The sequence below is a fragment of the Silurus aristotelis genome (genome assembly GCF_946808225.1).
Source record: "Silurus aristotelis genome assembly, chromosome: 17".
Taxonomy (NCBI): domain Eukaryota; kingdom Metazoa; phylum Chordata; class Actinopteri; order Siluriformes; family Siluridae; genus Silurus; species Silurus aristotelis.
Genome location: NC_139590.1, coordinates 24,823,695 through 24,850,559, shown reverse-complemented (window position 1 = coordinate 24,850,559; position 26,865 = coordinate 24,823,695). Strand labels below are relative to the sequence as shown.

The 26,865-nt window shown below is 41.2% G+C and overlaps 5 protein-coding genes across 9 annotated transcripts in view; 3 read left to right on the top strand and 2 right to left on the bottom strand.

Annotated features, from left to right (window-relative positions):
• Positions 1-1,198: 1,198 nt before the first annotated feature.
• Positions 1,199-16,046, top strand: LOC310739897 (uncharacterized protein). Of its 2 annotated transcripts, XM_083566144.1 has the most exons (6): positions 1,199-1,279; positions 1,773-1,838; positions 12,741-13,328; positions 13,411-13,446; positions 14,365-14,463; positions 14,551-16,046. In XM_083566144.1, exons 2-6 carry the CDS (start codon positions 1,822-1,824, stop codon positions 15,488-15,490), a joined length of 1,680 nt encoding a protein of 559 aa, XP_083422270.1. In that variant the 5' UTR covers positions 1,199-1,279; positions 1,773-1,821; the 3' UTR covers positions 15,491-16,046. The 2 variants fall into 2 exon arrangements, with proteins under 2 accessions (XP_083422270.1, XP_083422269.1); XM_083566143.1 differs by lacking the exons at positions 1,199-1,279; positions 1,773-1,838 and adding an exon at positions 6,462-6,988.
• On the top strand, positions 7,097-9,276 carry LOC310739899 (apolipoprotein L3-like). Its single transcript, XM_083566147.1, has 2 exons — positions 7,097-7,639; positions 7,849-9,276. Exon 2 carries the CDS (start codon positions 8,346-8,348, stop codon positions 9,264-9,266), a length of 921 nt encoding a protein of 306 aa, XP_083422273.1. The 5' UTR covers positions 7,097-7,639; positions 7,849-8,345; the 3' UTR covers positions 9,267-9,276.
• LOC310739901 (GTPase IMAP family member 3) lies at positions 15,780-18,999 on the bottom strand. The gene is made up of 2 exons (XM_083566152.1): positions 18,883-18,999; positions 15,780-16,870 (listed from the first exon to the last, which is right to left on the bottom strand). The coding sequence occupies exons 1-2, from the start codon at positions 18,911-18,913 to the stop codon at positions 16,176-16,178; spliced, it is 726 nt and encodes a 241-aa protein (XP_083422278.1). The 5' UTR covers positions 18,914-18,999; the 3' UTR covers positions 15,780-16,175.
• On the top strand, positions 17,093-22,163 carry sult3st1 (sulfotransferase family 3, cytosolic sulfotransferase 1). 4 transcript variants are annotated; one of them, XM_083566150.1, is made up of 8 exons: positions 17,093-17,129; positions 17,276-17,353; positions 19,399-20,076; positions 20,184-20,392; positions 20,924-21,050; positions 21,311-21,405; positions 21,514-21,688; positions 21,969-22,163. In XM_083566150.1, exons 3-8 carry the CDS (start codon positions 19,935-19,937, stop codon positions 22,076-22,078), a joined length of 858 nt encoding a protein of 285 aa, XP_083422276.1. In that variant the 5' UTR covers positions 17,093-17,129; positions 17,276-17,353; positions 19,399-19,934; the 3' UTR covers positions 22,079-22,163. The 4 variants fall into 4 exon arrangements, with proteins under 4 accessions (XP_083422276.1, XP_083422274.1, XP_083422275.1 ...); XM_083566148.1 differs by having other exon boundaries at positions 20,184-20,449; XM_083566149.1 differs by lacking the exons at positions 17,093-17,129; positions 17,276-17,353 and adding an exon at positions 19,063-19,138 and having other exon boundaries at positions 20,184-20,449.
• Positions 22,164-23,499: 1,336 nt separating this feature from the next.
• The window catches only part of LOC310740135 (somatostatin receptor 3), a 42,395-nt gene continuing 39,029 nt past the window's right edge, over positions 23,500-26,865 (bottom strand). The window contains exon 4 of the mRNA XM_083566596.1: positions 23,500-24,418. The gene's annotated coding sequence lies outside the window, so the exon portion shown is untranslated. The remainder of the gene's footprint in view (positions 24,419-26,865) is intronic.

The window sequence follows — 26,865 nt, the reverse complement described above, 5'->3', positions numbered from 1 at the left end:
TTCAGACATCACTCAAGGCTTCCTATTGATATAATGTTCAACCTGACTCCCGGGGACTAATCAACATCTCATTACGAATATGTGAAAGATTGGAGGAAACGAATGGATCAGCCCTATCAGCTGGCTTCGGAAGCATCAAAGGTGGAGGGTGTAAAAGCCAAGAACAGGTATGACAATAAGATCTATGGGGCAGAGTTACAGCCTGGTTGCAGAGTTCTCATGCGTCACCGGAGAAGCGAGCCAGGAATGCCATCGGGCTCTTGGAGGCGCACGGATGACCCGGCGAGCATAATCTGCGAGTAGCGGCAGCGGGCTATCGGGCTGCTGGCCCACCGTGGTAGAGTGATTTCTCCTCTTTTTGTTTCGGTCGGACCTTCTGTCAGGGTAGTAACCACGAGTCGAAAGCGGAAGTAACTCTATAATGTTTATTGAAGCTTTAGGCACACAAACATAGGACAGAGAGCTTTACGAACCGTAATACGGGTTAGTCCGTGATGCAGGTATAATCCGTCGGGATGCCGGGAGAGGCAGAACGAGGCAGTGTGACAGCCACCGAGTAGGGTGTGGCAGGTGGATCCTGGTACTGAAGACCTGTCTGACAAATGACTACCATCTAGTGGTAGCCCCTGTTATATTAATATATTAATATATTCTACATTATTTATATATTGTATTTTAACTCATTTCTCATTTAATAAACCTTAAAGAAACTTAAAGAAATAATTTTGTTTATGTAATAAATGAAAAACATTCTTTTCTTTTTCTTTTCCTTTACAACAATAAACTAACTGGAGTAAATGATATATTATATAATTGAATGTGCAGAGTAAACTAGAATCCTGTGATCAGTTTGATTTAAACAGCTTTATCTCTGGTGTGAGGAGCTGTTTCTAGTCTGATTAGGAGATAAAGCTGTTTGGAAGTTAAAGGAAAGTGAAAATGGTGAATGGTGATTCACTTTACTGAGTCTGTTCCTTCAAACAAAGAGGTTTAAGTGTGTTGGTCATTTAGAGCTTTTCTGTGAAATCATCTAGTGGGATACACTATAATTTAAAAAAATAAATGTACAAACCACATCACACAAACCAGTGTGAAAATGAGTGTGAATACGCCTACTGCAATCTACTAAAGATACATAAATCTGTTTGCTCCTTTTGAATCGATTCACTCAACTCACACAAATGAATCACTTAAAGAAGTTCATCAGTTTGTCTGCAGCAGAAAACGGAAGGGCTCTTATCAGACTTAAAGCTCCTCGACACAGGACACAAATTAAACCGTAAGTCCAACAAATATTCTCATTATTTATATCTAAATAATATGTTATATGGATAAAACCTGATGTGAGGTCTTCAGAATCAGCACTGCAGACACCAATAGCATAAATGACAAGTTATTTGAAGCTGTTAAACAAGCTAGCTCTTTAAACAACTGGATTGCTCAAGTTTTACATCGTCGTCCAAAACAATTCAAAACATCTGTTAAACCTTTTGTTTCATTGTCACTGTATGAGATTCCTGTGTGTGATGCAGTGCTCTGTTCCTCTGCACATCTGTATGATATTGATGGTTTTTATGGCTGTATAATGATGGGATTAAGAGGTGGATTGATTTAAGTAGAACAACACTGAAGGCCTGCATGAGAAAAAAAACGGCCCGAATGTGAACTACTAATTTTACTGTTTGCATGAGTTTAGAGTTGAAGTATAAAAAGCTGTGATGGTCCTCATGATTAACAATAATTTAATAAATATTACTTTTTTTCATTTTTAGATTTAGATCTGAGGAGGAACTGACAGGAGAACACGACACACTGATTAAAATGAACACCGTGATAAGGTCTGTGTTTTAATGTAGTGAAAATCAAGGTTTTGTATTTGTTTGTTTTGCTGAGGGGCAGAAACGGTCCATATCAGACCAGAACCCTGCCCACTCCTGCACTGTGTGGTGACTCGAGTACCTCGAGTGCTCCATAAACCTGTTTATAACCGGTTCTAAATCACATTCCTACAGAAGATCTGACCTTCTGTAGGAATGTGATTGTGAATGTGATTTAAAACCGGTTATAAACAGGTTTATGGAGCACTCGAGGTACTCGAGTCACCACACAGTGCAGGAGTGGGCAGGGTTCTGGTCTGATATGGACCGTTTCTGCCCCTCAGCAAAACAAACAAATACAAAACAGTTCATCATTTGGGTTATTAAATCCTAATAAAACTCTGAATTGAAGTGATTGTGTTTGGATATAAAAAAATTTTACTCTACAGATAAAAAGCATGAACAGAGACACCAATATAAATATGTAGTGAATTAGAATATAAATATGTAGTGAATTAGAATATAAATATGTAGTGAATTAGAATATAAATATGTAGTGAATTAGAATATAAATATGTGGTGAATTAGAATATAAATATGTAGTGAATTAGAATATAAATATGTAGTGAATTACCAGAGCGGGTCTCGAACTCGAGTTGCCGGAGCGAGTGGAGTGCAGTTTTCCACAGGGAGGAATAGGGATAAGGGAGTATGGGAAAGGGAGTAGGGATAAGGGAGTAGGGGATAAGGAAGTAGGGGATAAGGGAGTAGGGATAAGGGAGTAGAAGAAAGGGAGTAGGGGATAAGGAAGTAGGAGAAAGGGAGTAGTGGATAAGGGAGTAGTGGATAATGCAGTAGGGGATCATAGAGAAGGGGATAAGAGAGTATGGGAAAGGGAGTAGGAATAAGGGAGTAGGGGATAAGGGAGTAGTGGATACGGGTGTAGGGGATAAGGGAGTAGTGGATAAGGGAGTATGGGAAAGGCAGAAGTGGATAAGGGAGTAGGGATTAGGGGATAAGGGAGTAGGGATAGGGGAGTAGTGGGAAAGGGAGTAAGGATAAGGGAGTGGTGGAAAGGCAGAAGTGGATAAGGGAGTAGGGAGTAGGGGATAAGGGAGTAGTGGGAAAGGGAGTAGGGATAAGGGAGTAGTGGAAAGGCAGAAGTGGATAAGGGAGTAGGGATTAGGGGATTAGGGAGTAGGGATAAGGGAGTAGTGGGAAAGGGAGTAGGGATAAGGGAGTAGTGGAAAGGCAGAAGTGGATAAGGGAGTAGGGATTAGGGGATAAGGGATTAGGGGATAAGGGAGTAGGGATAAGGGAGTAGTGGGAAAGGAAGTAGGGATAAGGGAGTAGTGGAAAGGCAGAAGTGGATAAGGGAGTAGGGATTAGGGGATAAGGGAGTAGGGGATAAGAGAGTAGGGATAGGGGAGTAGTGGGAAAGGGAGTAGGGATAAGGGAGTAGGGGATAAGGAAGTAGGGATAAGGGAGTAGGAATAAGGAAGTAGGGGATAAGGGAGTAGGGATAAGGGAGTAGGGATAAGGGAGTAGGGGATAAGGGAGTAGGGATAAGGGAGTAGGGGATAAGGGAGTAGGGATAAGGGAGTAGGGGATAAGGGAGTAGGGATAAGGGAGTAGGGGATAAGGAAGTAGGGGATTATGCAGTAGGGGATCATAGAGAAGGGGATAAGGGAGTATGGGGAAGGGAGTAGGGATAAGGGAGTAGGGGATAAGGAAGTAGGGATAAGGGAGTAGGGATTAGGGGATAAGGGAGTAGGGATAGGGGAGTAGTGGGAAAGGGAGTAAGGATAAGGGAGTGGTGGAAAGGCAGAAGTGGATAAGGGAGTAGGGAGTAGGGGATAAGGGAGTAGTGGGAAAGGGAGTAGGGATAAGGGAGTAGTGGAAAGGCAGAAGTGGATAAGGGAGTAGGGATTAGGGGATTAGGGAGTAGGGATAAGGGAGTAGTGGGAAAGGGAGTAGGGATAAGGGAGTAGTGGAAAGGCAGAAGTGGATAAGGGAGTAGGGATTAGGGGATAAGGGAGTAGGGGATAAGGGAGTAGGGATAAGGGAGTAGTGGGAAAGGGAGTAGGGATAAGGGAGTAGTGGAAAGGCAGAAGTGGATAAGGGAGTAGGGATTAGGGGATAAGGGAGTAGGGGATAAGAGAGTAGGGATAGGGGAGTAGTGGGAAAGGGAGTAGGGATAAGGGAGTAGGGGATAAGGAAGTAGGGATAAGGGAGTAGGGGATAAGGGAGTAGGGATAAGGGAGTAGGGATAAGGGAGTAGGGGATAAGGGAGTAGGGATAAGGGAGTAGGGGATAAGGGAGTAGGGATAAGGGAGTAGGGATAAGGGAGTAGGGGATAAGGGAGTAGGGATAAGGGAGTAGGGGATAAGGAAGTAGGGGATTATGCAGTAGGGGATCATAGAGAAGGGGATAAGGGAGTATGGGAAAGGGAGTAGGGATAAGGGAGTAGGGGATAAGGAAGTAGGGATAAGGGAGTAGGGATAAGGGAGTAGGGATAAGGGAGTAGGGATAAGGGAGTAGTGGATAAGGGAGTAGGAATAAGGGAGTAGTGGATAAAGGAGTAGGGATAAGGGAGTATGGGAAAGAGAGTAGGGATAAGGGAGTAGGGGATAAGGAAGTAGGGATAAGGGAGTAGGGATAAGGGAGTAGTGGATAAGGGAGTAGGGATAAGGGAGTATGGGAAAGGGAGTAGGGATAAGGGAGTAGGGGATAAGGGAGTAGGGGATAAGGGAGTAGGGGATAAGGGAGTAGGGATAAGGGAGTAGTGGATAAGGGAGTAGGGATAAGGGAGTAGGGGATAAGGGAGTAGTGGATAAGGGAGTAGGGGTTAGGGGATAAGGGAGTAGGGGATAAGGAAGTAGGGATAAGGGAGTAGGGGATAAGGGAGTAGGGGATAAGGAAGTAGGGATAAGGGAGTAGTGGATAAGGGAGTAGGGATAAGGGAGTAGGGGATAAGGAAGTAGGGATAAGGGAGTAGGGGATAAGGGAGTAGGGGATAAGGAAGTAGGGATAAGGGAGTAGTGGATAAGGGAGTAGGGATAAGGGAGTATGGGAAAGGGAGTAGGGATAAGGGAGTAGGGGATAAGGGAGTAGGGATAAGGGAGTAGTGGATAAGGGAGTAGGGATAAGGGAGTAGGGGATAAGGGAGTAGGGATTAGGGGATAAGGGAGTAGTGGAAAGGCAGAAGTGAATAAGGGAGTAGGGATAAGGGAGTAGGGATAAGGAAGTAGTGGAAAGGCAGAAGGGGATAAGTGAGTAGGGATTAGGGGATAAGGGAGTAGTGGAAAGGCAGAAGGGGATAAGTGAGTAGGAAAAAGGGAGTAGGGGAGAAGGGCCCAGTGGCGGCATCTAGTGGACAAAGCAAAAACAAATAACCCATAAATGTCCAGACCCTGACACTATATAAATATATAATCATCTATGTAATGTTATTTGGAACATTATTGCACTTTATCCCTCATTTAAAAGGATGGTATTTTTACATGCAGAACTCTATTTCTCTCTATTTATCTCTTTGTGCTCATGTGTTCCTGAAAACCAACCCTCTAAATTCAAGATAAGATAAGATAAGATAAGATCAACCTTTATTCGTCCCACAGTGGGGAAATTTCTATGTTACAGCAGCAAAATTAAGAAATAAAAATAAATGCAAATATATAAAAAAAGAATACACAAAAAAATAAAAACAAATAATAATAATAATAAACAAAGAAATAAAAACAAATGCAAATATATAAAAAAGAATTTACACATACTATAATAACAGTATATACACAGTACAATGTATAAATACAAATAGGGGGAGAAAATAGTACGCATTTCAGGTAATATTTCAAAGTGGTTTTGCACGTAATTGTGGGTACTATTGCACATAATATTGCACACAGGTAATGTTATTGCACAGTTAAAACGTAATAACAGTGTATTTTGGTGACTGGTTTTATCGGGAACAGCTTTGGTTGTAAAGTCTAATAGCAGCAGGGAGAAAAGACCTTCTGTATCGCTCCTTCAGACACTTAGGATGTATCAGTCTGTCACTGAAGAAGCTGCTCAATTATGTGACGGTTACATACAGGGGGTGAGAGACGTTCTGCAGCAATAATGATAGCTTTGCTACCATCCTCCTTTCTCCCACCTCCTGTAAAGTGTCCAATGGAATCCCCAGGACTGAGCTGGTCAGCCTGATCAGCTTGTCTAGTCTCTTCCTGTCTGCAGTAGATATGCTGCTGCCCCAGCAGACCACTCCATAGAATATGGCTGAGGCCACTACAGAGTAAAAAAAAAGGTCTTCAGTAGCTCTCCCTGCACTCCAAAAGACCTTAGTTTCCTCAGCAGAAAGCGTCTGCTCTGCCCTTTCTTGTAAATTGCCTCAGTGTTGTCTGTCCAGTCCAGTTTGTTGTTTAGGTGAACACCCAGGTATTTGTAAGAGTCCACTCTCACAATGTTCTTTCCCTGAATGTTCACTGGTGATAAAGTTTGTTTATCACAGCAGAGAACTCGAGAGTTTATCCACATAGTTCAGTATCCAACTTTTGGATTTTATACTAATTCAGTGTGTGTTTTTCACCACAGAGGGAAACTACAGGAGCATCTGCGAGAGTACATCTTACAATCTCTGAGTTTTGTGATGGAGAATCCAAATGGACCCTACAGAGAGAGACCGAGCTCAAGATGATGAGAGACATCAAGGATCGGGCCGATCAGATCACTCTGAAGTTTGACCATGTTCAGAAGTCTGAAGGCAAAGCCAAGGCTTTTGGTGAGTACATGTGGAGCAGCCTGACCCAGTTTACAGCAGATACCAAGAGGCAGGAGCTGGAGAAGGAGTTAGGAGAAGTTCTGAAGAACACTCTAGAAGGTCTGGAGAAACTCCACTGCTTCCTGGATGCAGTGGAGAAGCTAGCAGTCACCTCACTGTTCGTCTTCATGGGTGAGAGCTTCATGCCAAACGGAGTGAGAGCTGAGGACATGTGTTCGGTGATCTCCACAGCCAGGATTGTGTCTCCACTCCTCGTCCACTTCAAGAGAGACGCAGGAGCTTTCTTCCTGGTGAGTCTCAGTAACGTGGACGTCTTGGCCCTCCAGCTGGACAAATACATCCGCATCACTCAGCAGATCTGTGAAAAGATGTGTTTTTCTCACCATGACGAGTAAGCATCAGTCAGACTTACACAGCTTTCTGTCTTCTGCTCGTCTTAATCTGAGGAGTGTGTGAGGTTGTGTTTAGGATTACTGATGTTTTATGTCTCATGTTTCAGATGGAAAAATATGACGCTAACACTGGGGATTGGGTGGAAAAGTGACGAGTCTGTGCAGAAACTCAACAGCGTTGTAACCCAGTTAATTTAAATCAGGTAAAAGTTCTTTTTATTGTCAGAAAAATTGTAGATCAGAGTTGAAACTGTTCCTCAGGTAGCTCGAGTATTTAAAATTAAAAAATGCATCGAGGCAAATGATTCGTTTTGTCCATTTCACTACACCCAGAGCAGTGTGTTTCCCCACGGACCATTATTACTGACACACCACCCGCTAAACTCTAGAGCGTTCCGAACAGATAAACACTCTGGAAGCACATTTTCACAACATTAAACAAAAAGTTTGCCCAATTTTGACTTTTTTCAGCATCACTCCTCTGTAGAACCAGAAAGTTTTACACATTTAAAATGAAAAAGGCTACAATCAGTAGAATCACATGGAGTCAAACTGAGTCTCGGAACCCTGGAGAGAACTCTGTCCAACACAGAAGATGCTGCAGAATAAAAAATGGAGGAACGGAAGAAGCGAGGCGACGAGAAGTTTCTGTGATGTTTTTACTTTAATGCACCACTAGATGGCACTCAAGCTTTTTGAGAGAGATTTACATGTGAGGAAAGAGGGAAGAAGAAGAAGAAAAAAAAATGTTGCGCTTGTGGACGCACGCGATGCTACTTTTTCCTTACAGTTATTAGTTATTAAAGTTCCTATGAGGAATATACTTTTGTGCTTGTTTTCCTACATGAAGACATAACAGTTTCCCAGATCATTTCAAACTAAAACATGAAGAAAACACAAGAGTGCATTTCTAATTTTTACTCATTTAAAACTGATTTTCATATTTTTATTTAAGAATTTTATTAAAATGTTTGTATTTGTACTTAAAGGCACTAAATAGTTTTAGTTTTCACAGATATTCTTTTATTCATTTTCAGCAATAAAAATGTAGATTTTTCTAAAACAGGAATCAAATGTTCATTTCAAGAGACCCGTCTTATTTTCTCTTTTCTCTTTGGTATCGATCTTTAATAAAGAAAAAGCACTTCTTATCTGATTACTCAATTAATCAGTGGAATAATCAGTAGAATACTTTATTAATAAAATAATCGATAGCTGCAGCTGTATTGTAAATAAATGTTTCTATTTGGAGCACGTGGGTGTTTAAATAACATTTATTGATTTTTGGAGAATATTGTTGCTTTTTTTTCATTTAAATGTGTAACCTTGTTTTACAGGAAGGACGAGTCGTTCAGGATGCATTTCCTGTTCAGTGAAAACGCGCAGGACTTCATCTCATTATTCACTGACTGTGGCCCCAGAATGCTGGACTTCCTGTCTAAATTAGAAGAAGCTGCAGTTCAGCTGGACAAGATGAAGAAGGGCTCCAACATCTCCACTGTAGCTGGAAGTTCAGTGGGTATTGCAGGAGGTGTTTTGTCCATCGTAGGTTTAGCTCTCGCTCCAGTCACTGCAGGAGCATCTCTGGCCCTCACACTCACAGGTGTTGGTCTCGGAGTCACCAGTGGTGTTAATGGTATTGTTACAGGCATCACTGAAATGGCAGTCAACAAACATCATGGACAAAATGCCAACAACATCTTCATCGGGTTTATGGAAGATGTGCAGAAGATCCTCGACTGTATAGAAGTGGTAGCTAATACTGAGCGTCCTATAGATGTTCCTGATGGGTTTAGCACAGCATTTAATGTTGGGAAAATTACCACTTGTCTTGGAGCTGTAGGAACAGGTATTGATGCTATTGTGGATGCAGCTTCAGCTGTAAAAGCTCTCAGAAGTGAGGAAGTGATTGCAAAGGCAGTTAATGTGGGGCTTCAGGAAGCTAAAGCCAGTCGGAGCATCCCAAAACTGGCTGCAGATCTTCCTGACATTGGGCAGCTGGCTAAAGGAACCCCTCTGGCTCTTTCAAAGTCAGCCAGGGCCGGCTTTGTTGCTGTAAATGCTCTCTTTATCGGTCTGGATCTTATTTTCATTGTTAATAGTAGCATGAGTCTGGCCAAAGGGAGTAAAAATAAAGTGGCTCAGATCATTCGTGAAAGATCGGTTCTGTGGTGCTCAGAGGTGAAGGCATGGCAGAAGATCCATGACCAGCTGTGTAAAGGAACCTCAGGGTTTCAGAAGAATCTTGAAATTCTCAATCAGCCTTTTAACTTTTAAAGAACAAATTTCAACCAAAAAAAAAAAAAAAAGCAAAAAAAATAACAAGAAAAACTTTGTACCAGAAGAAATAATTCAGAAGCTGTGAGGGTTTTAAGGATCGTTGGGAGAATTGTTTTATATCTTTAATCATTATATCTTTATTCATTATATATTTAATAAGATCTATTAATAGCTGAAAGTACACGTACTTCGCTACGGAAGGTAGAACGCTAAGCAATATGGCAATAAGCAGTAAAGCACTGAGCAGGACTGGATGATCAGAGATCAGAACGTAACGTCAACAAATAACGTACTCCCCCTTTGTAGTAGCGATACAGAGCACCTAAGACCCAAGAGGAAGGTATGTTCCAAATTTCATTGCAATCCGTTCAGTGGTTTTTGATATTTCGTGATGAGTGAGTGAGTCAGTCAGTGGTATTTCAGCTTTATATTTATATATATAGATTACATTAAAAATAATTAATATCTTTATTCATTTTATATCTTTGAGCATTAGTCAGACATTAATAACGAGAATAACACTTGTGACCTAGAACATTTTCACACCTTTTTTATCTTTGTCTTCATCTCACACTTCATATTGTAGTCTTCTGATATGTATTATTCTGCATGTACCTCTTGGGTGGTTTCCTGTTTTTCTCAGTTTCTGTTTAACATGATCATATATGGAGTTGTCATGTTCAAGCGTCTCTTCTGTAACGCACGTACATCTGTTAGCTCTTCCTCTCTTATCATATAGTATCTAATCACGTGTGACACAATAAAGCTTTGGAACGTCTCTCTGAAAGGCTGACTCGTGTGTTTTATTGAGATTTCCCCGTGGACGTAGGAGAGCAGAGATCGAGAGGAAAGGCTGAGTTCCAGTGAATTCCGTCTAGACGACAGACGTGGACCCTGTCTAGATGACAGACGTGGACCCTGTCTAGATGACAGACGTGGACCCTGTCTAGATGACAGACGTGGACCCTGTCCAGGCAGCAGAGAATAGATCATTTCCTTACAATCGTCTTCTGAACATTTACAGTTTAATTTCCCGTAAAAGTGAAAGTCATTATTTTTTTGTTACTGTCCTGAACCACTTTTGACTTTTCATGTGTTTAAGATTTTCTACTCATATTGTTTCCTGGATTGTATTTTTGTATACATATTAATGAGATTTTCACTGTATCTTTACATCAAAATTCATTTACAATAATAAATAAACAATGCATTAGTTTCTCTGAAGTGAGTTTTATAATGAACGCTTTTTATATCATTTATTTATATGAGAAATAACTTTAGTCTTTTTAGAAAAGTGCTGATTTAAACCTTTTCTTCTGTCAGTATACATTAATATAACTTTTACTTTTAAACACATGATTTAATTGTGTATTAGGAATGAAATGTTCACACTAGTCCTTCTCCATCGTCTGAACCTGTGTGTTTCATGTTATTTATGATGTTTTGATCAGACCTTCACTTCTCTTTGTGAAAGAAATTCAGACTCTGCATGTTTTTGTTGTCACATCAGAACAAATGCACAAAGCTACGTGAAGTTTAGCCCAGTCTTCATTGTATGTTGTAATAATATATAAATAAATTATTTATTAATTTGAACTAAAATCCATTCATGCGAGAAATAATTGCAGTGTAAAATAGCACTTAATAGCAGTTTTATTATTATTATTATTATTATTATTATTGTTATTGTTATTATAAAAGGGGGTTTCTTTCCTTGCGTTTTCTATGTTTTCTTCACCAGATGTCACCATTGTGTCCACGTGTCCCTCATTTTTCTTTGTAATCACTTTTATATTTAGGGTCCAGAGTGACTTACAGCTGAGCAGCTCTGGGGTTAAGGGCCTTGCTCAGGGGCCCAGAAGTAGCAGTTTAGTGTGACCAAAGTTCAATCCCTTGACCACTAAACTACCACCTTCCCTAATCCTGCTGTGTGGGTTTAAGTTTCCCCTCTGGCTTATTTAAATCTGCGTGCTTTTTTACGTTATGGTGTCCATTGTTTGTGTCTCCAGTCATATCCATGTGAAACTTCTTGTTTATTTTAGACTTTTGCTGTGCTATTTTAGATTTTAGGAGTTTTTCTTTCCCCTCTTTTTTAGTTCCCCAGGAACTAAACCAGGAACTCTCGGAGATGATCTTCTCTCAGAGACATGGAGACATAGGGACAGAAGATCTTTCACCACGGAACAGAAACGAAAGTAATTACACTGACGTCACTGCACTGACTCAGTTTCGGTTCTGTGTCGGTTCATCTGGATCACTCGGAGCAGGATCTGAAGATATTTTCAGAGACACTTTTGAGAATTCGGATTTTATTAAAAAAACAAAAAAATAAACCCACAGAAATATCTTTTTTACACCTTCACTAAATCTAAACAGCAATTTGACAGCGTGGGAGGAGAACCGATTCTCAGTGATTCGAATCCCCTGACTCACTTTAAGGAGTCGCTTGGAGAGAAACTGAGGATTATTTTCCAGCTGTAATGTTGCAGCCGTTCAACAGAGAAGAAGTCAAAGCGTCGTCTTTCTGCTGAACATCTTCTGATTACTTATTATTATTATCTTTATTTCTCGCTTCCTTATTAAGTCTGTAGCCTGGAGATCTGTTTAAGACTGAAAGTGAAACTCGAGCGCGTCAGTTGTTGTTGTTGTGACTCCATTAAACCCTGAAGGAGGAAACTGAGTTCCACCACAGTTACTGTCAGAGCATAAAAACATCTCAGAAGCGTCCACAACCTGACCAGGATTCTATACAGCACAGGGGAGAAGAGGAGGAGGAGGAGGAGAGGAAGAAGAGATTCATGTCTGATTTGAAGTTGAGGAAGAAGTGAAACAGAAAGCGTCTGATGGCTTCCAAAACCAAGTTAGTAAATTTTATATTTTATAAAGCAGGAGATGAGTTTATGAAGCTCCATCTCAAGCAGATCAGATCATACCAACAGTAAATGTGCTGATCACATGGGTTCGGTTTTGTACTGCGGATGTTCACATCAGGAACATCAGGAATTTCTCCCACATTCATGTGAACCTGATTAAAATCTGCTCTTTTGTGTCTTGTAGATGTTAATGTTGGATTGTTGTGTTGTTTTTTTTAGTGTTGTGTATAAATAAGAGCCGCTGAAAGATCAGTTCCTCATTTAAAAAAACTGATTAGAGGCTCAGGAGCTTTTGTTTGGGTGGAGAAACATTACAGGTTCAGGTGTGGTCCAGAGGTTCTGCATGACTCCTTCACTCTGTGTCAGATATACTTACAGCAATTTATTTCCTTATCCATCATCTAAACTTTACCTTCATGATCACTGCTGAACTTTATTTCGACTTGGTTTTAAAAATGTGATGTCAGCATTAATCTTTATAATTGAAAGTCAGTATTTTAATAATAATAAGTGAAAATGCAACACCTGGCATCCCTGTATTTATGGATCTGCAGTGTTCACGTGTGAACGGTGTTTAAACACTGTGTTTTCACCACAGAGAGAAACTACAGGAGCATCTGCGAGAGTACATCTTACAATCTCTGAAATTCACGGAAACACTGAAGGAGTTTTGTGATGGAGAATCCAAATGGACCCTACAGAGAGAGACCGAGCTCGAGATGATGAGAGACATCAAGGATCGGGCCGATCAGATCACTCTGAAGTTTGACCATGTTCAGAAGTCTGAAGACAAAGCCAAGGCTTTTGGTAAGTACACATGGAGCAGCCTGACCCAGTTTACAGCAGATACCAAGAGGCAGGAGCTGGAGAAGGAGTTAGGAGAAGTTCTGAAGAACACTCTAGAAGGCCTGGAGAAACTCCACTGCTTCCTGGATGCAGTGGAGAAGCTAGCAGTCACCTCACTGTTCGTCTTCATGGGTGAGAGCTTCATGCCAACCGGAGTGAGTTCCATGTCCGTGCGTTCGGTGATCTCCACAGCCAGGATTGTGTCTCCACTCCTCGTCCACTTCAAGAGAGACGCAGAAGCTTTCTTTCTGCCGAGTCTCAGCAACGTGGACATCCTGGCCTTCCAGCTGGACAAATACATCCGCATCACTCAGCAGATCTGTGAGAAGATGGAGAAAAAGTATTGATTTCTTTATTCTGATGAAGCTGTAATGTGCTGCATGTATTAAGTTTAACGGAGAAACTGTTGTTCCTCTTTGCAGATCCAGGAGCATTTCAGGTTCTCGAGGTTTTCATGAGTAAGTGTCACCAAGAAACATTTTCTTCCCCTTTTCCTTCAATTTATAAATTTACATTTGAACTTTATGGCCATTTTTCTACCTGAAACTGTTTCCTTCTGCGTATAACGTCGTGGAGATAAGAATCTCTTGGTAAGGAAGGTCTGGATGGTGAAGGTGTGCACTCAGACCTCATGGATCTGATTAAACACATCCCTTTATAATCCACACTTTAATCACGTCTGAATCTTAAGCAGCAATTAAAAGGTTGATTCTCGATCCGTGGGGGTGGTGAGGTTTTATTATTCGAGGTTTTAGGAAAGAGTCGTGTGATCAAAGCAGGTGTGGAAGAGAACAAAGGAACCATGTGGTGAGACCAGGAAGTGCTTCAGAGGTCATTAGAACATTATAAACAGTGCACACACATAGTGCAGGATTTAATGGAGTAATATGATGAAAATTAGGGAATTCGATCTTCATGTGTATCAGGACACAGAAGTCCTGCTACCACAGGGTTTATTAATAATGATACAGTGGTTCTTCACATTAACACCTGAACCTGGTGCAGATACTCCTTTAACCCTGAGCACTTTGCAGTCCGTCTGGAAGTGTAGGATTTGTTGCAGGAGACTGGATCAGAGGCCTGTAGTGGGTCATGTTCTACCAGCGTTTCTGTAGATCTGTGAAGGTCTAAATCCTGACTGAAAGACATGATGAATGTGATTTGTAGAAGTAACTGCTGAACTAAATTCTGATGAAAGATCTAATTTTAGAGACAAAACAAATGTAATTGTAGGTTTTTTCAGAAGTCTTAGTTTTTGAGATCAGTTTCTCTGCTTGGAGGGAGTTAAAGTGCACATACTGATACTGTCACGTGTCAGGAGCTACCTGAGGAAATCACACGTGGTTTAGATGGTTTAGATAACATCTATGTTACAGATGGAAAACTGGAAAATCCTCCCTGAAGATTCATTTGAACATGAGCGAGGAGTCTCTGCAGAAATTACATGACCATTTACTTCATCTGACCAAACTCAGGTAAAGCATTTCATTTCTTTCTTTCTTATTATTTGGAGAGAAAACTGACCAGATTGTTCTTCTTTAATAATAAAATGTTCTTCACAGGATGGATGAATCGTTTAGGCTGACTTTCCTATTCGACATGAAAGCACAGGACTTCATGTTTATATTCAGCACACAGCACAACAGAATGCTGGACTTCCTGTCTGAATTAGAAGAAGCTGCAGTTCAGCTGGACAAGATGAAGAAGGGCTCCAACATCTCCACTGTAGCTGGAAGTTCAGTGGGTATTGCAGGAGGTGTTTTGTCCATCGTAGGTTTAGCTCTCGCTCCAGTCACTGCAGGAGCATCTCTGGCCCTCACACTCACAGGTGTTGGTCTCGGAGTCACCAGTGGTGTTAATGGTATTGTTACAGGCATCACTGAAATGGCAGTCAACAAACATCATGGACAAAATGCCAACAACATCTTCATCAGGTTTATGGAAGATGTGCAGAAGATCCTCGACTGTATAGAAGAAGCGGCCAGCAGGTATGGGTCTGTACCAGGTGGTGATGGGGTTACTAACGACCTTAAAGATGAGAAACAGGCTACTAAGGGTGCAGCAGGAGGCAATGGTATTGGTGACCTCGTGGATGGAGCTTTGCCTGCAAAACCTATTGGACCTGATGACATGGTTGGAGCTGCAGTTAATGTGGGTCTTCAGGAGGCTAAAGCAGTTCGGAACATTCCCCAGCTTGCTGCAGATCTTCCTGACATTGGTCAAATGGCTAAAGGAGCTCCCCTGGCCCTTTCAAAGTCAGCCAGGGCCGGCTTAATCGGGTTAAATGTCCTCTTTATTGGTCTGGATGTTCTGTTTATCTGCAAAGACGGCATGAGTCTGGCTAAAGGAAGCAAAAATGAAGTGGCTCAGATCATTCGGTCCAGATCAGTTCTGTGGCGCTCGGAAGTGGAGGCATGGCAGAAGATCCATGACCATCTATGTGAAGCAATGCCAAGTTTTTACAAGAATCAGGAGATTCTAGAGCAGCCTTTCCGCCCTTAAGATCGAACCGAACACACACAGGAAGGCGGCTGGTGAACTGGTTCTGTTGGGTTTGGTTTGGATCGTAACAGTTCACAGGAACAGAGACGTTTTTTTTCTACAACTCATTCTGGGGTGCGGTTGATTTTGTGATGTCATTAAATGCACACTAAAGCTTTGGATCATCTCAGATAATAGTTTATTTCCACTGTTTGATCAGATTCAATCTTCATGTTGTTTAGCAGGTAAAAGATGTAAATATCTAATCATTAATGATTTCATTGAGATTTTTATGATGAGTCACGGCGTGTTGATTAACGTTTAACATCATTTATAAAATTAATACTGCTTTTTTTTTTTTATATTTCTTCTATTTGATGCTGATTGTGTGTTTATTTCTGAGCGTTGTGGTGCGTATCAGCGTTCTACAGACCAGGGAAATAATCACACAGGAAACTGGTGTTGTGGTTTTCTCCAGTGAACAACTGAAACTTGATCATTTCATAACTCTAAAGTTCTGTATGTAATAAACCACCGTGTAAAACGTGAACTCGCTGTAATAAAGAATCTTCATTCACGTGTGTGTGTGTGTTTGTGAAGTGCCTGTGAATAAGTACAGGAGTCTCTGTGGTTGCACATCTCCGTCTTCTCCTGTTTCTTCTACTGAGCCTTACAGACCCGAGTGAACCACTTCTGTCTCGCACAGTCACTGACATCTCCTGAGGTTCTGGACCCTTCGCCTCCTCTCTTGTTCTTCTCTCATTTCCTGCTGCTCCTCTGTCTCCCTGTACCACTCGAGCACTTGGTCACTGAGGAGCATGGTTTCTCCATCAGTTAACGCCATCTTCTGGATCTTGGACAACAGTTCTGCTACCTGGTCCTCCCCTCTCTTGGGTCTGCCATGGAGAGCATGGTACCACCCACCACACTTCTCTACCAGCTTATACAGCTCACTGTTCATCTCCACTTCGTCCTTCAGGGTGGAGTCACGGAGACGCTTGGTGTCGATCACAGTGAACAGGACCATGGTGTATCTCCAGGCTTGTGGTCCAAACAGATCTACATGTTCTTCCAAAACATGGCGCTCCCTTGCAGAGAAGGAGAACGACAGAGGAACCACCAGCAGCAGCGCGTGGGCACCTGGGTGGCACAGGGTCATACCGGAGATCATCTCCTTCCTAATAGTGGCAGGAGATGCTGAGGCACCGCTCAGGTTAAACCAATCCCAGCCTGGTGTATCTACCACCACTACATGCCTTCCCCTCACCACACCTTCTCCACGCACACTTGTCCTGGTCCTCACTCCAACCTGGTCGAAGGCAATGGTGCCCAGAATGGCATTTCCAGCTGCACTCTTCCCGGCTTCTCTCTCACCAATCAGGACCAGGTGTATGGGACCATCTGCAGGAATAGAGTCAGAAAACGTCTGCTTTCACTACGTAAGTACAGAAAATGAGTTCAGAAGAACCTGCACACTGAGCAGAAACGGGTTTCAACTGCAGAAACAGAAATCAGTGATATTCAGCCACTGATTTATACAGCACAGGGTCATGTGACACCAGGGTCATGTGACAGCAGGGTCATGTGACAGCAGGGTCATGTGACACCAGGGTCATGTGACACCAGGGTCATGTGACAGCAGCTAAATAGAATCTACAAGGTCATTATTATTAATAAACAAAAGATAAACAGAGAGTTTTATCAGATATTTCACAACAAGACTTTTGTATTTTTACTGAAGTGAAATTTTAAAGGGAAACTTTTACTAAACTACCTGCTGTGTTCTTCATCCAGCACGTGTTTTAGATCTTGTAGGGTTTAGTTTTATGTAAAAGATCTCATGGTGTGTATGATGGATGAACCCCAGTGCTCACAGGTTTGACTGTAAGTTGAAGTTCTGGATGTTTGTGTACTGATAATGATAATGTTTAGATCCTGTAATGTTGCAGGTGTTTTGTTAATATTTATGATTATTAGATTAACACGTGAAAGTACCGCTAACATGCTGTTTCTCCTGCTAACACTGTCCATGTGTCTGTTTATGATCGTGTGTATAATATCTTCTGTACAGGTTCTTCAGCTCCATCATGACACAGTGCTTTATAGATTTCTTCATGGATATTAATGTCTCATTTCATTTTTTACTTTTGTTTATTCACGTGTTGCATGAAAAACCTCCGATCCAGTGTGTGTGTGTGTGTGTGTGTGTTTGTGTTTGTGTGGGTGTGGGTGTGGTTGTGTGGTGACACCATTACAAGGCATTTAGTGGGAAGACCACAACAAAAACCCGTGAGAACACTGTATGAGTGTGTGTTTAGTTTATACACTGTGCTGGTATTTAAATAGAAATGTAAAGCATGTGGAACACTGGCACACACACACACACACACACACACACACACACACACACACACACACACACACACACACACACATATAAACAGTATAAATGTAAAACAATGTGGAGGTGTAATTGTGTAATGAAATGGATTTAGAACCCCAGTGTTGATGATTTTTCTATAACAGCATGTTCTGAAACCTTTGGTTCCTCACTGCACAGCAATTGGGAAATAAATACAAGAGTATTGACATTTACATTTGTATCATGATGCATCGTTTTTAAATATTTGCATCAGTTAAAACAATGTATTTATATATAATGATTAGTGCATGTGCTATACTTTATTATTTAGAAAGTGAACAATACAAATAATATATATGTAGGTTTATTTCTTCCTGCCTGAACGTCTGGGTTTATTTCATCTTCTTTCTCTTTTGCACTACAGAAGTACTGTAGAAATACAGAAATACTAACCCCTAACCCTTAATCCTAATCCCTAATCCTAACCCTTAATCCTAATCTTAACCCTAATCCTAACCCCTAATCCTAACCCTAACCCTTAATCCTAACCCTAATCCTAACCCTTAATCCTAACCCTTAATCCTAACCCTTAATCCTAACCCTTAATCCTAACCCTAACCCCTAATCCTAACCCCTAATCCTAACCCTCAATCCTAACCCTCAATCCTAACCCTTAATCCTAACCCTAATCCTAACCCCTAATGCTAACCCTTAATCCTAACCCCTAATCCTAACCCTTAATCCTAACCCTTAATCCTAATCCTAACCCCTAATCCTAACCCCTAACCCTTGACGTTGCATCGACATGTGAATCACATGGGCCTCAGTATGGAGATTTTCATCACTACTTCACATGACACACATCATATTTTGGATCTTTGCTGAAACAGTTCAGTTCCTGTTCTTATTTACAGTATAATCAGTTGTTCTCTTCCTTCAGCAGATCAACAGTTCCAGTCTTATTAACGTCCCTGTAAACGAGCTGCTGCTACAGAACTGATTATAAATACAGCAGTTATTGTGTAAATGGAGGTTAAAGGTGTATACTGACCATGAAGGTGTGATCCTCCTGGCTTTTCCATCACCTTCAGCGTCGTCTCCTGCCTTTCTGATCAAAAGATTTCAAAAACTTTACAAATCTAAACTCTAAATCTCATTTACACATTACTCTAAACATTTAAACATTCAACCCTTTAACTGAAAATAGATCAAGTCAAGTCAAGTCAAGTCAAGTCAAGTCAAGTCAAGTCTTTCCCTCTGGTCCGTCAGCAGATCTGAAAGGCAGTGTGACTGAGAGTAAACCCAGAGTTAGTGATAAACCTGCGCGCGCGCACACACACACACACACACACACACACACACACACACACACACACACACACACACACACAGCAGTATAACAGAATGAAAATGTCGGTTATAAGCATTAAAATTGTAGTTTTATATCTTTTCATTGTTGTGGTAAATATTTACCTCCATATAAAACAAACACTGAAACACAGAAGAGCATGTGTTAGATTCTGATTATTCTTATTATCTGCACTCTTCCTCTTCTCCATGATCACAGTGCCAAAGTCCACCTGCACAGATTCACACTACTGCTCCAGCTCACCTCGGGGTTTAAACAGTTCTCCAGCACCAGCAGCTCTTTAGCCCCAGCAGCTCTTCAGCACCAGCAGCTCTTTAGCCCCAGCAGTTTTCCAGCACCAGCAGCTCTTCAGCCCCAGCAGCTCTTCAGCCCCAGCAGCTCTTCAGCACCAGGAGCTCTTTAGCCCCAGCAGCTCTTTAGCCCCAGCAGCTCTTTAGCCCCAGCAGCTCTTCAGCACCAGCAGCTCTTTAGCCCCAGCAGTTTTCCAGCACCAGCAGTTTTCCAGCACCAGCAGCTCTTCAGCACCAGCAGCTATTTAGCCCCAGCAGCTCTCCAGCACCAGCAGCTCTCCAGCACCAGCAGCTCTCCAGCACCAGCAGTTCTCCAGCACCAGCAGTTTTCCAGCACCAGCAGCTCTTCAGCACCAGCAGTTCTTTAGCCCCAGCAGCTCTTTAGCCCCAGCAGCTCTCCAGCACCAGCAGTTCTCCAGCACCAGCAGTTCTCCAGCAGGTAGAATGGAACACATCAGTGAGTATCTCTGTAAATATAAAGGTCTTGTTTTCACCAAGGGGATGACCACCGCCGAACACATGGATTCTCTTCAGAGCTTCCGGATACGAGACAGCGATATCTTTTTGGTGACATATCCAAAGTCAGGTGAGAGCTAATCATTCTGAGAAAGCTGATATGGATCATGAAGGTGATCGCTGTTGAAGCACCAGTGTGTTTTAAAGTGTACGGTTACAGTGGAAGTTCTTTCACAGGAACGATATGGACTCAGAACATTATCACGTTAATCTGCGAGTCAGATCTCCAACACAACAGCGACGTTTCCAACAATCTGAAGAAAATGCCATGGCTGGAGTTTCCTGAGGGTCACGCTGATTATTCCTCACGGCCGTCCCCTCGTCTCTTCACATCTCACCTCCCACCCAGACTCATGCCCCCCGAGCTGAAGGGCAAAAAGGCTAAAGTAACAATCACCAGCCTTCACCCTCTTTCATATAAAACAACACTTTACTTTACTCTGGTTTTTAACAGATTTACAGATTACATTTATTTCTTTTTCATCATTTAATTAAAACAGAATTTCAGTTTGAAATAAATGAAATCTTTGAAATCTACTGTACATTAAGTTTGATTGGAGTTTATTAAATATTATATTTTATTAAATTATAATGAATTTATTACTTTATTAAATATTTATATTAAATAAAAGATGTATTTTTGCTGATGTTTCTGCAGTTCTATAAAAAAAATACATTTTTATCTCTAATTTACGTTTACAGATCATTTGGGTTTTAAAGAGCGAGTAGTTAAAGGTTCATGGAGAGAAGATCACTTTCCTGAGGTTCTTCACTTGTTTAGTGGTTCTTATATTCCTGCAGGGTTTATAATGTGGAACAGGTCCAGAGGAACCAGTGAAGAACCATTACATGTCTGTATGTTTTATTTGTTGTAAGAAACTGGTTCATATCTGCTCTTGTCTGTGTTTAAACATCAGATTGTGTATGTGAGGAGGAACCCTAAGGACAACGTGGTATCTTATTTCCACTTCTGCCATGCCTGGACTACGCTGGAGACTCCTAAGAGCTTTGAGGAGTTTCTGCAGCAGTATCTGGCTGGAGATGGTGAGGCTGAAGGACTGAGTGTTCTTCTGTATGCCTTGCTCAGGTTCTACCCATATGAGTCCAGATAATCCATGGTGGTGTTCTGTCTCTCTTGGACCACACTAGAACTCTGAGGAACTGGTGTAATCGTGTTCCATCAGAAGGTCCATATGAGCTCACTGAGTGCATTAGATAGTAAACAGAGGGAGGAGGAACGTGTGTGTTGTAGGTCAGGAGGATTGTGATGGTGTGATTGTTGCTGTGATGTGTGTTGACTGCAGTTGCTGGATCATCATGGTTTGATCATGTGCGAGAGTGGTACACACACCGACACCAGTACGACATCCTGTTCCTCACGTATGAGCACATGATCCTGGTAAACCTCCAACACACAGTGTGGTTTATTATAACAATGAAGAAACAAAACCATGTTCTAAATGAGTCTAATGTGAGTTTGGCGTCTGGTGTCTCCTGCATGTCTCAGGATCTCAGGGCTGCTGTGGAAAAGATCAGCAAGTTCTTGGGTCGAGATCTGAGTGAAGCTGCTCTGTGTGACATTGTGGAGAAAACAACCTTCAAGAACATGAAGAAGGACCCAAAAGCAAACTATGAGTTTCTTCCTGAAGATCTGTTACAGAAGGGCCAGTTCATGCGCAAAGGTCAGAGTTCACACACCATGTGCAATACCACACACAATAATGGCCTCCATGGAAAGTGTTTTATGTGTAAATGATTTGAACCCAGAGTTTCGAGATCACTCCACCAGACATGTTCAGGACATGATTATGAGGTGATTATGAGCAGGTCAGAGAAGGTCTTCAGTTATTTTTGTTGAAAGTGAAGAGAATCATGCAGCAGGTTCAGGGCAGGGTGCCATTACTTAAACACTGGATTTAGATTAGATTTTTCTCTAAGAGCACTTTGTGCACTATGTTTCAGGGATGTTTGGAGACTGGAAGAACACCTTCACTGTGGCCCAGAATGAGATGTTTGATCAGATCTATCAGGAGAAGATGAAGGATCTGCCTTTTACATTCACATGGGAATAAAAAGATGTAGAACTGATCCTAATGATAATCATGTGTTTCTGATCACAGATATGATGAGTGGCGTTAAAGAATATTAATCATTTAATCCTGTGTTCCTGTCCATCATTTGACTGTGCTGAAGATCTCAATCGCTCTTTTTCTCCTGTTTGGATGGAATCCAGAGCAAATTCACTTCACGCTCATGTGGAGAAATAAAACACAGAACTAATCCCCTCCAATCAGACCATCAGGTATGATGAATTTTATTTTCTTCTTCTGCAATACATTGATAAAAGTTCTTCATCAGTGAAGCAGAGTAGAAATCAAACCGCACACAATTCACACAAACCTGCACCAGGATCAGATCAAACCCAGGATCAGATCAACCCCAGGATCAGATCAACCCCAGGATCAGATCAACCCCAGGATCAGATCAAACCCAGGATCAGATCAACCCCAGGATCAGATCAAACCCAGGATCAGATCAACCCCAGGATCAGATCAGATCCCTCACTGTAACTACACACAATTACACTGTTTACTTTCAGCAGTTGGTTTGTGCTTCAGACTCTCAAACGGAGGTTTATTTAACACGAGTTTGTGGATGTTATTAAAGCCATGTACTCGTTCAGCAGAGCAGATGATGATGATGATGATGATGCTCTTCAGAAAGATTTGTTTGAATTTTCAGTAACAGCAGCTCTGACAAAAGTGCAATATTTATACTAAGCTAACCGGAATTGTGTGATCGGAGTATTGTGATCGGAGTATTGTGATCGGAGTAGTGTGATCGGAGTATTGTGATCGGAGTAGTGTGATCGGAGTAGTGTGATCGGAGTAGTGTGATCGGAATTGTGTGATCGGAATTGTGTGATCGGAGTAGTGTGATCGGAATTGTGTGATCGGAGTAGTGTGATCGGAGTAGTGTGATCGGAATTGTGTGATCGGAGTAGTGTGATCGGAGTATTGTGATCGGAGTAGTGTGATCGGAGTATTGTGATCGGAGTATTGTGATCGGAGTAGTGTGATCGGAATTGTGTGATCGGAGTAGTGTGATCGGAGTATTGTGATCGGAGTAGTGTGATCGGAGTAGTGTGATCGGAGTAGTGTGATCGGAATTGTGTGATCGGAATTGTGTGATCGGAATTGTGTGATCGGAGTAGTGTGATCGGAGTAGTGTGATCGGAGTAGTGTGATCGGAGTAGTGTGATCGGAGTAGTGTGATCGGAGTAGTGTGATCGGAGTAGTGTGATCGGAATTGTGTGATCGGAGTAGTGTGATCGGAGTAGTGTGATCGGAATTGTGTGATCGGAATTGTGTGATCGGAGTAGTGTGATCGGAATTGTGTGATCGGAGTTGTGTGATCGGAATAGTGTCGTGTGATCCGAGCTAACTTTTATAATGTAGAGTAATAATGTAGTGTGGAAAAGCGACAGTACTGTAATATTTAATGTCGCTTTCCCTCACTTTCTCCTCAGGCAGAGTCAAAAACACCCTGATAATCCTGTGGTATTGGATTCTATTCGGAATCTGTGCATTTTTATAAGAAGACTAAAAATAAAGCTGCCTCTGATGCAGCTGGTGCCTATGAGGTGTTTAGCATCTTAATTTTATTTTCGGAGAATTCAGTTTGCTCCTGGAGAACATCACTGCCGCAGCAGAGCTCAATAATAATGAAGGTGCTGTGAGATTTTATTCTTTTTCTTCAGCTGTTCTTCTCAAACACACCATCACCATCCTAACCATCGCTCTTCATTACCTCAGCAGAAATGATGCAATTTCCCATCCAGTCAGTTTACACCTAATTAAAACCCAGACGCTGTCACATGAGCAGATGAACATCTGGATGAAGGACAGAGGGGTTTATACCCAGTGTAATTTCATTTGGTGAAAGAAAATCATTTGATTATTTCACATGAAAAATTCTTCTACATCAAATTTGGATGGATGATCTGATAAACGGAGATGATAAGCTGTCTGAATCTCTTCATATCTAATCTGCTGAAGGAAACACAGATGTCTGAGAGTGCTGTCGTGTTCACTGGGTGGAGCTGGACTTTGTTCTTATCTGGTAATAAAACCTTTTCTTCTTCCATTTGTGTCACTCGTCTGGAACGATGCCGAGAAATCCTCCATGATCTACTACTACTTTTTACCATATTCTTATGTTGATGCAGAACACCACGGATCCACACTAAATCACTAAACCACTAAACTTTACAGGAGAATCCAAATGGTTTCTGTAGACCCCAGCCGTGGTCCTGGAGAACCCTCAATCTCTTACATTTCAGTGTTTTCCTCTTTCTCCACCAGGGATGATGTTTCCACACCAACACCTCCGTGTCTCCTCCATACTGTACACTACAACACATTCCAAAAAACACCTTCAGTAAATACGTGGAAGTGTTTCCACTACACACACGTGCGTTTATACGCTTCACAACCTTCTACCTCGTATTTATTTATTCCCAACCACAGTCTGAATAATGACCTTTCTGCAGAACCTTCATATTTTAAAAGATTAATAATATTTACATTTTAAATTCTTTATTATATTTGTAGTTTTTATGCACCTTTAGGACTGAAACTTAGTTGAACCCTGTGCAAAGGAATTCATCCTGATTCTTTGATGTTTCTCCCACATTTACAGTTCAACCTTCACATGATGTGGTCTTTACTTGCATAAATATTGAACACTGACCTCTATAACAGAGGGCTGATGGCAGCAGGAAGAGTTTTAAAATAAAGATATAGAGATAATAAAGACATTATATATGTAGTAATAAAGCAGTTTGTTTAAAAGGTGTGTTCTTTATTTTTCTTATGGAAGGAAACTTCTGATTCTTTGGGATATGTGGGATATTTGGGAATTCTGATCAGCCCACTGGGGCTCATAATTAAGGGGGAAGGAAAAATTTTTCACAAACTCATTGTGAACTCGTTCATTAGTGCAATTAAGTGCAGGTGTGTGTGTGTGTGTGTGTGTACGGGTATTTGTTAAGGTTTAAACGGTTATCTACATCTACACAACAAAAGCTGCAGCAGTCCGGATTACAGTATTAATGTAGCTCGGAAGCCCCCCGCAGGCTGAAGGTGGAACTGCAGCAGGTTGGTTGGGATTGAAATTTAAAACAATTAATAAGAAATTGTTTATTTCCGCTTTTCAAAAACTACAAATGTCATCTGATAAACATTATTACATGAAATTAGTGAAAAAAATAGCATGAGGTTGATTGTAAAATCACTCCATCAGTTCATTCTAATAAATTAAATGATAAATAATTAATATAAAACTCCATATATTTTAAATGTTATTTTTACTGAAAGCTTTTTTTTTTCTTTTTTACTGCTGCTCACAATCTCAGAGGGCAAATCATTAAATGGGAAGGAAAACTCGTTGATTAGTGTAATGAAGTGCAGGTGTGTGTTATGGAGCGCGAGAGGTTTGAGCAGATATAAAGGCAGGTCATTTCTCCACTTGTAAATCCACACTTCCCTCAGCCCTGAGCTCCAGCTTCAGCTCCAGCAGCTTTTATAGAATTGCCAGAGTTTCAATGATGTAATGTTTTCGATGAACTGCACAATGTGTAATTAAAAAAATCCCAGAAGATATTTTTGGAAATTATTTCATGACCGCTTGCATTCATGAACTTCTTATTTCTTCATGAACTTCACAAGTTTGTGGAAAAACTCCTGATTTATTTTGATTTCAGACCAGAGAGACTCATGGTACAAAGCTGTGAAGATTTAATCTTCTACTATCATTTTCCAGACTCCAGCCTGAAGATCTTTTCAATAAATATTTCTGAATCATTATAATGAGGTTCTTGAGATCTCCGCTTCCACTGGTTGAGCTGGTCTGAGGGTTTAGTGCAGGTTTAGTGGAACATGTGAATACGCAGTAATAAGTGTTGATGTATTTGCATTTAATTTGTATAATTTTATACTGTAGTTTACACACAGTGTGTAATTTACGTTGGATTGTAGAAATGATTTGTGTGATGGATGAATGTGCAGTGCCTGTAGGGGGCGTCGCCTCAGTAACCCTGCAGTGTGCTGTGTGCATGTGACTGAGGAATTTGCAGGAAAGAAAATTCAATCAAAGCATTAAATAACAACAAAAATGATCCTGTAAGATTGTAACTACATTTAAGGCTCTGTAACAGGCGAACCTGCAGTTTTGTACATTCCCAGTTTATTCCCTTCAGTTCCCATATTTTTCAGTTATTTTCCATATTTTCTCATGAATTCCTACTGGAATTTTCCAGTCTTGGAACCCTTTTACTAACAAAATACTCAATTGAAAGATGATGATGATGCAGACAGCGAGTGCACTGCAGAAAGGACCTGAATAGAAGTTAGAACATCTGTCCATTTTATCATACAAGTGTGTACAGTGTAATGAGTGTGTGTGTGTGTGTGTGTGTGTGTGTGTGTGTGTGTGTGTGTGTGTGTGTGTGTGTGTGTGTGTTTATTGTGACTCAGGGTTTTCTCTAATAAAGCTTTGATTATGAATAAAAGCAGTTTAGAGGTGAACTGTGTGAATCACTCGCTCCAGTTTGCCAGCACATGTTAATGGAAGATGTTTGTTTAATATGTTGATCATCAGCAGTTTTCTTTAAAGTGCCAGAGAAAAAAACCAGCATTAAATTAATCTCACTATAAAACCACAATCACTGAACAGCAAAAACACTTTACACCTTCTCCTCTGGGGTTCAATTACACAGTGTCCAACTTCATTACCTTCACATCTCAATCAATTTATACTCTTAGATACACACACACACACACACACACTCACACACACA

What these genes read in the sequence shown, in the direction of transcription:
- LOC310739899 (XM_083566147.1), top strand. Translation starts at nt 8,346, where the DNA reads ATGCATTTCCTGTTCAGTGAAAACGCGCAGGACTTCATCTCATTATTC.
- LOC310739901 (XM_083566152.1), bottom strand. Translation starts at nt 18,913, where the DNA reads ATGGAAAAGCCAGGAGGATCACACCTTCATG. An exon ending in AGGAGGATCACACCTTCATG is followed by an intron (nt 16,871 to 18,882) that starts GTCAGTATACAC and finishes CTATTCCTGCAG; the next exon opens with ATGGTCCCATACACCTGGTC.
- LOC310739897 (XM_083566143.1), top strand. Translation starts at nt 6,510, where the DNA reads ATGATGAGAGACATCAAGGATCGGGCCGATCAGATCACTCTGAAGTTT. An exon ending in TGTTTTTCTCACCATGACGA is followed by an intron (nt 6,989 to 12,740) that starts GTAAGCATCAGT and finishes TTTTCACCACAG; the next exon opens with AGAGAAACTACAGGAGCATC. An exon ending in CTTCATCTGACCAAACTCAG is followed by an intron (nt 14,464 to 14,550) that starts GTAAAGCATTTC and finishes TGTTCTTCACAG; the next exon opens with GATGGATGAATCGTTTAGGC.
- sult3st1 (XM_083566148.1), top strand. Translation starts at nt 19,935, where the DNA reads ATGGAACACATCAGTGAGTATCTCTGTAAATATAAAGGTCTTGTTTTC. An exon ending in GGTGACATATCCAAAGTCAG is followed by an intron (nt 20,077 to 20,183) that starts GTGAGAGCTAAT and finishes GTTCTTTCACAG; the next exon opens with GAACGATATGGACTCAGAAC. An exon ending in CGTATGAGCACATGATCCTG is followed by an intron (nt 21,406 to 21,513) that starts GTAAACCTCCAA and finishes TGCATGTCTCAG; the next exon opens with GATCTCAGGGCTGCTGTGGA.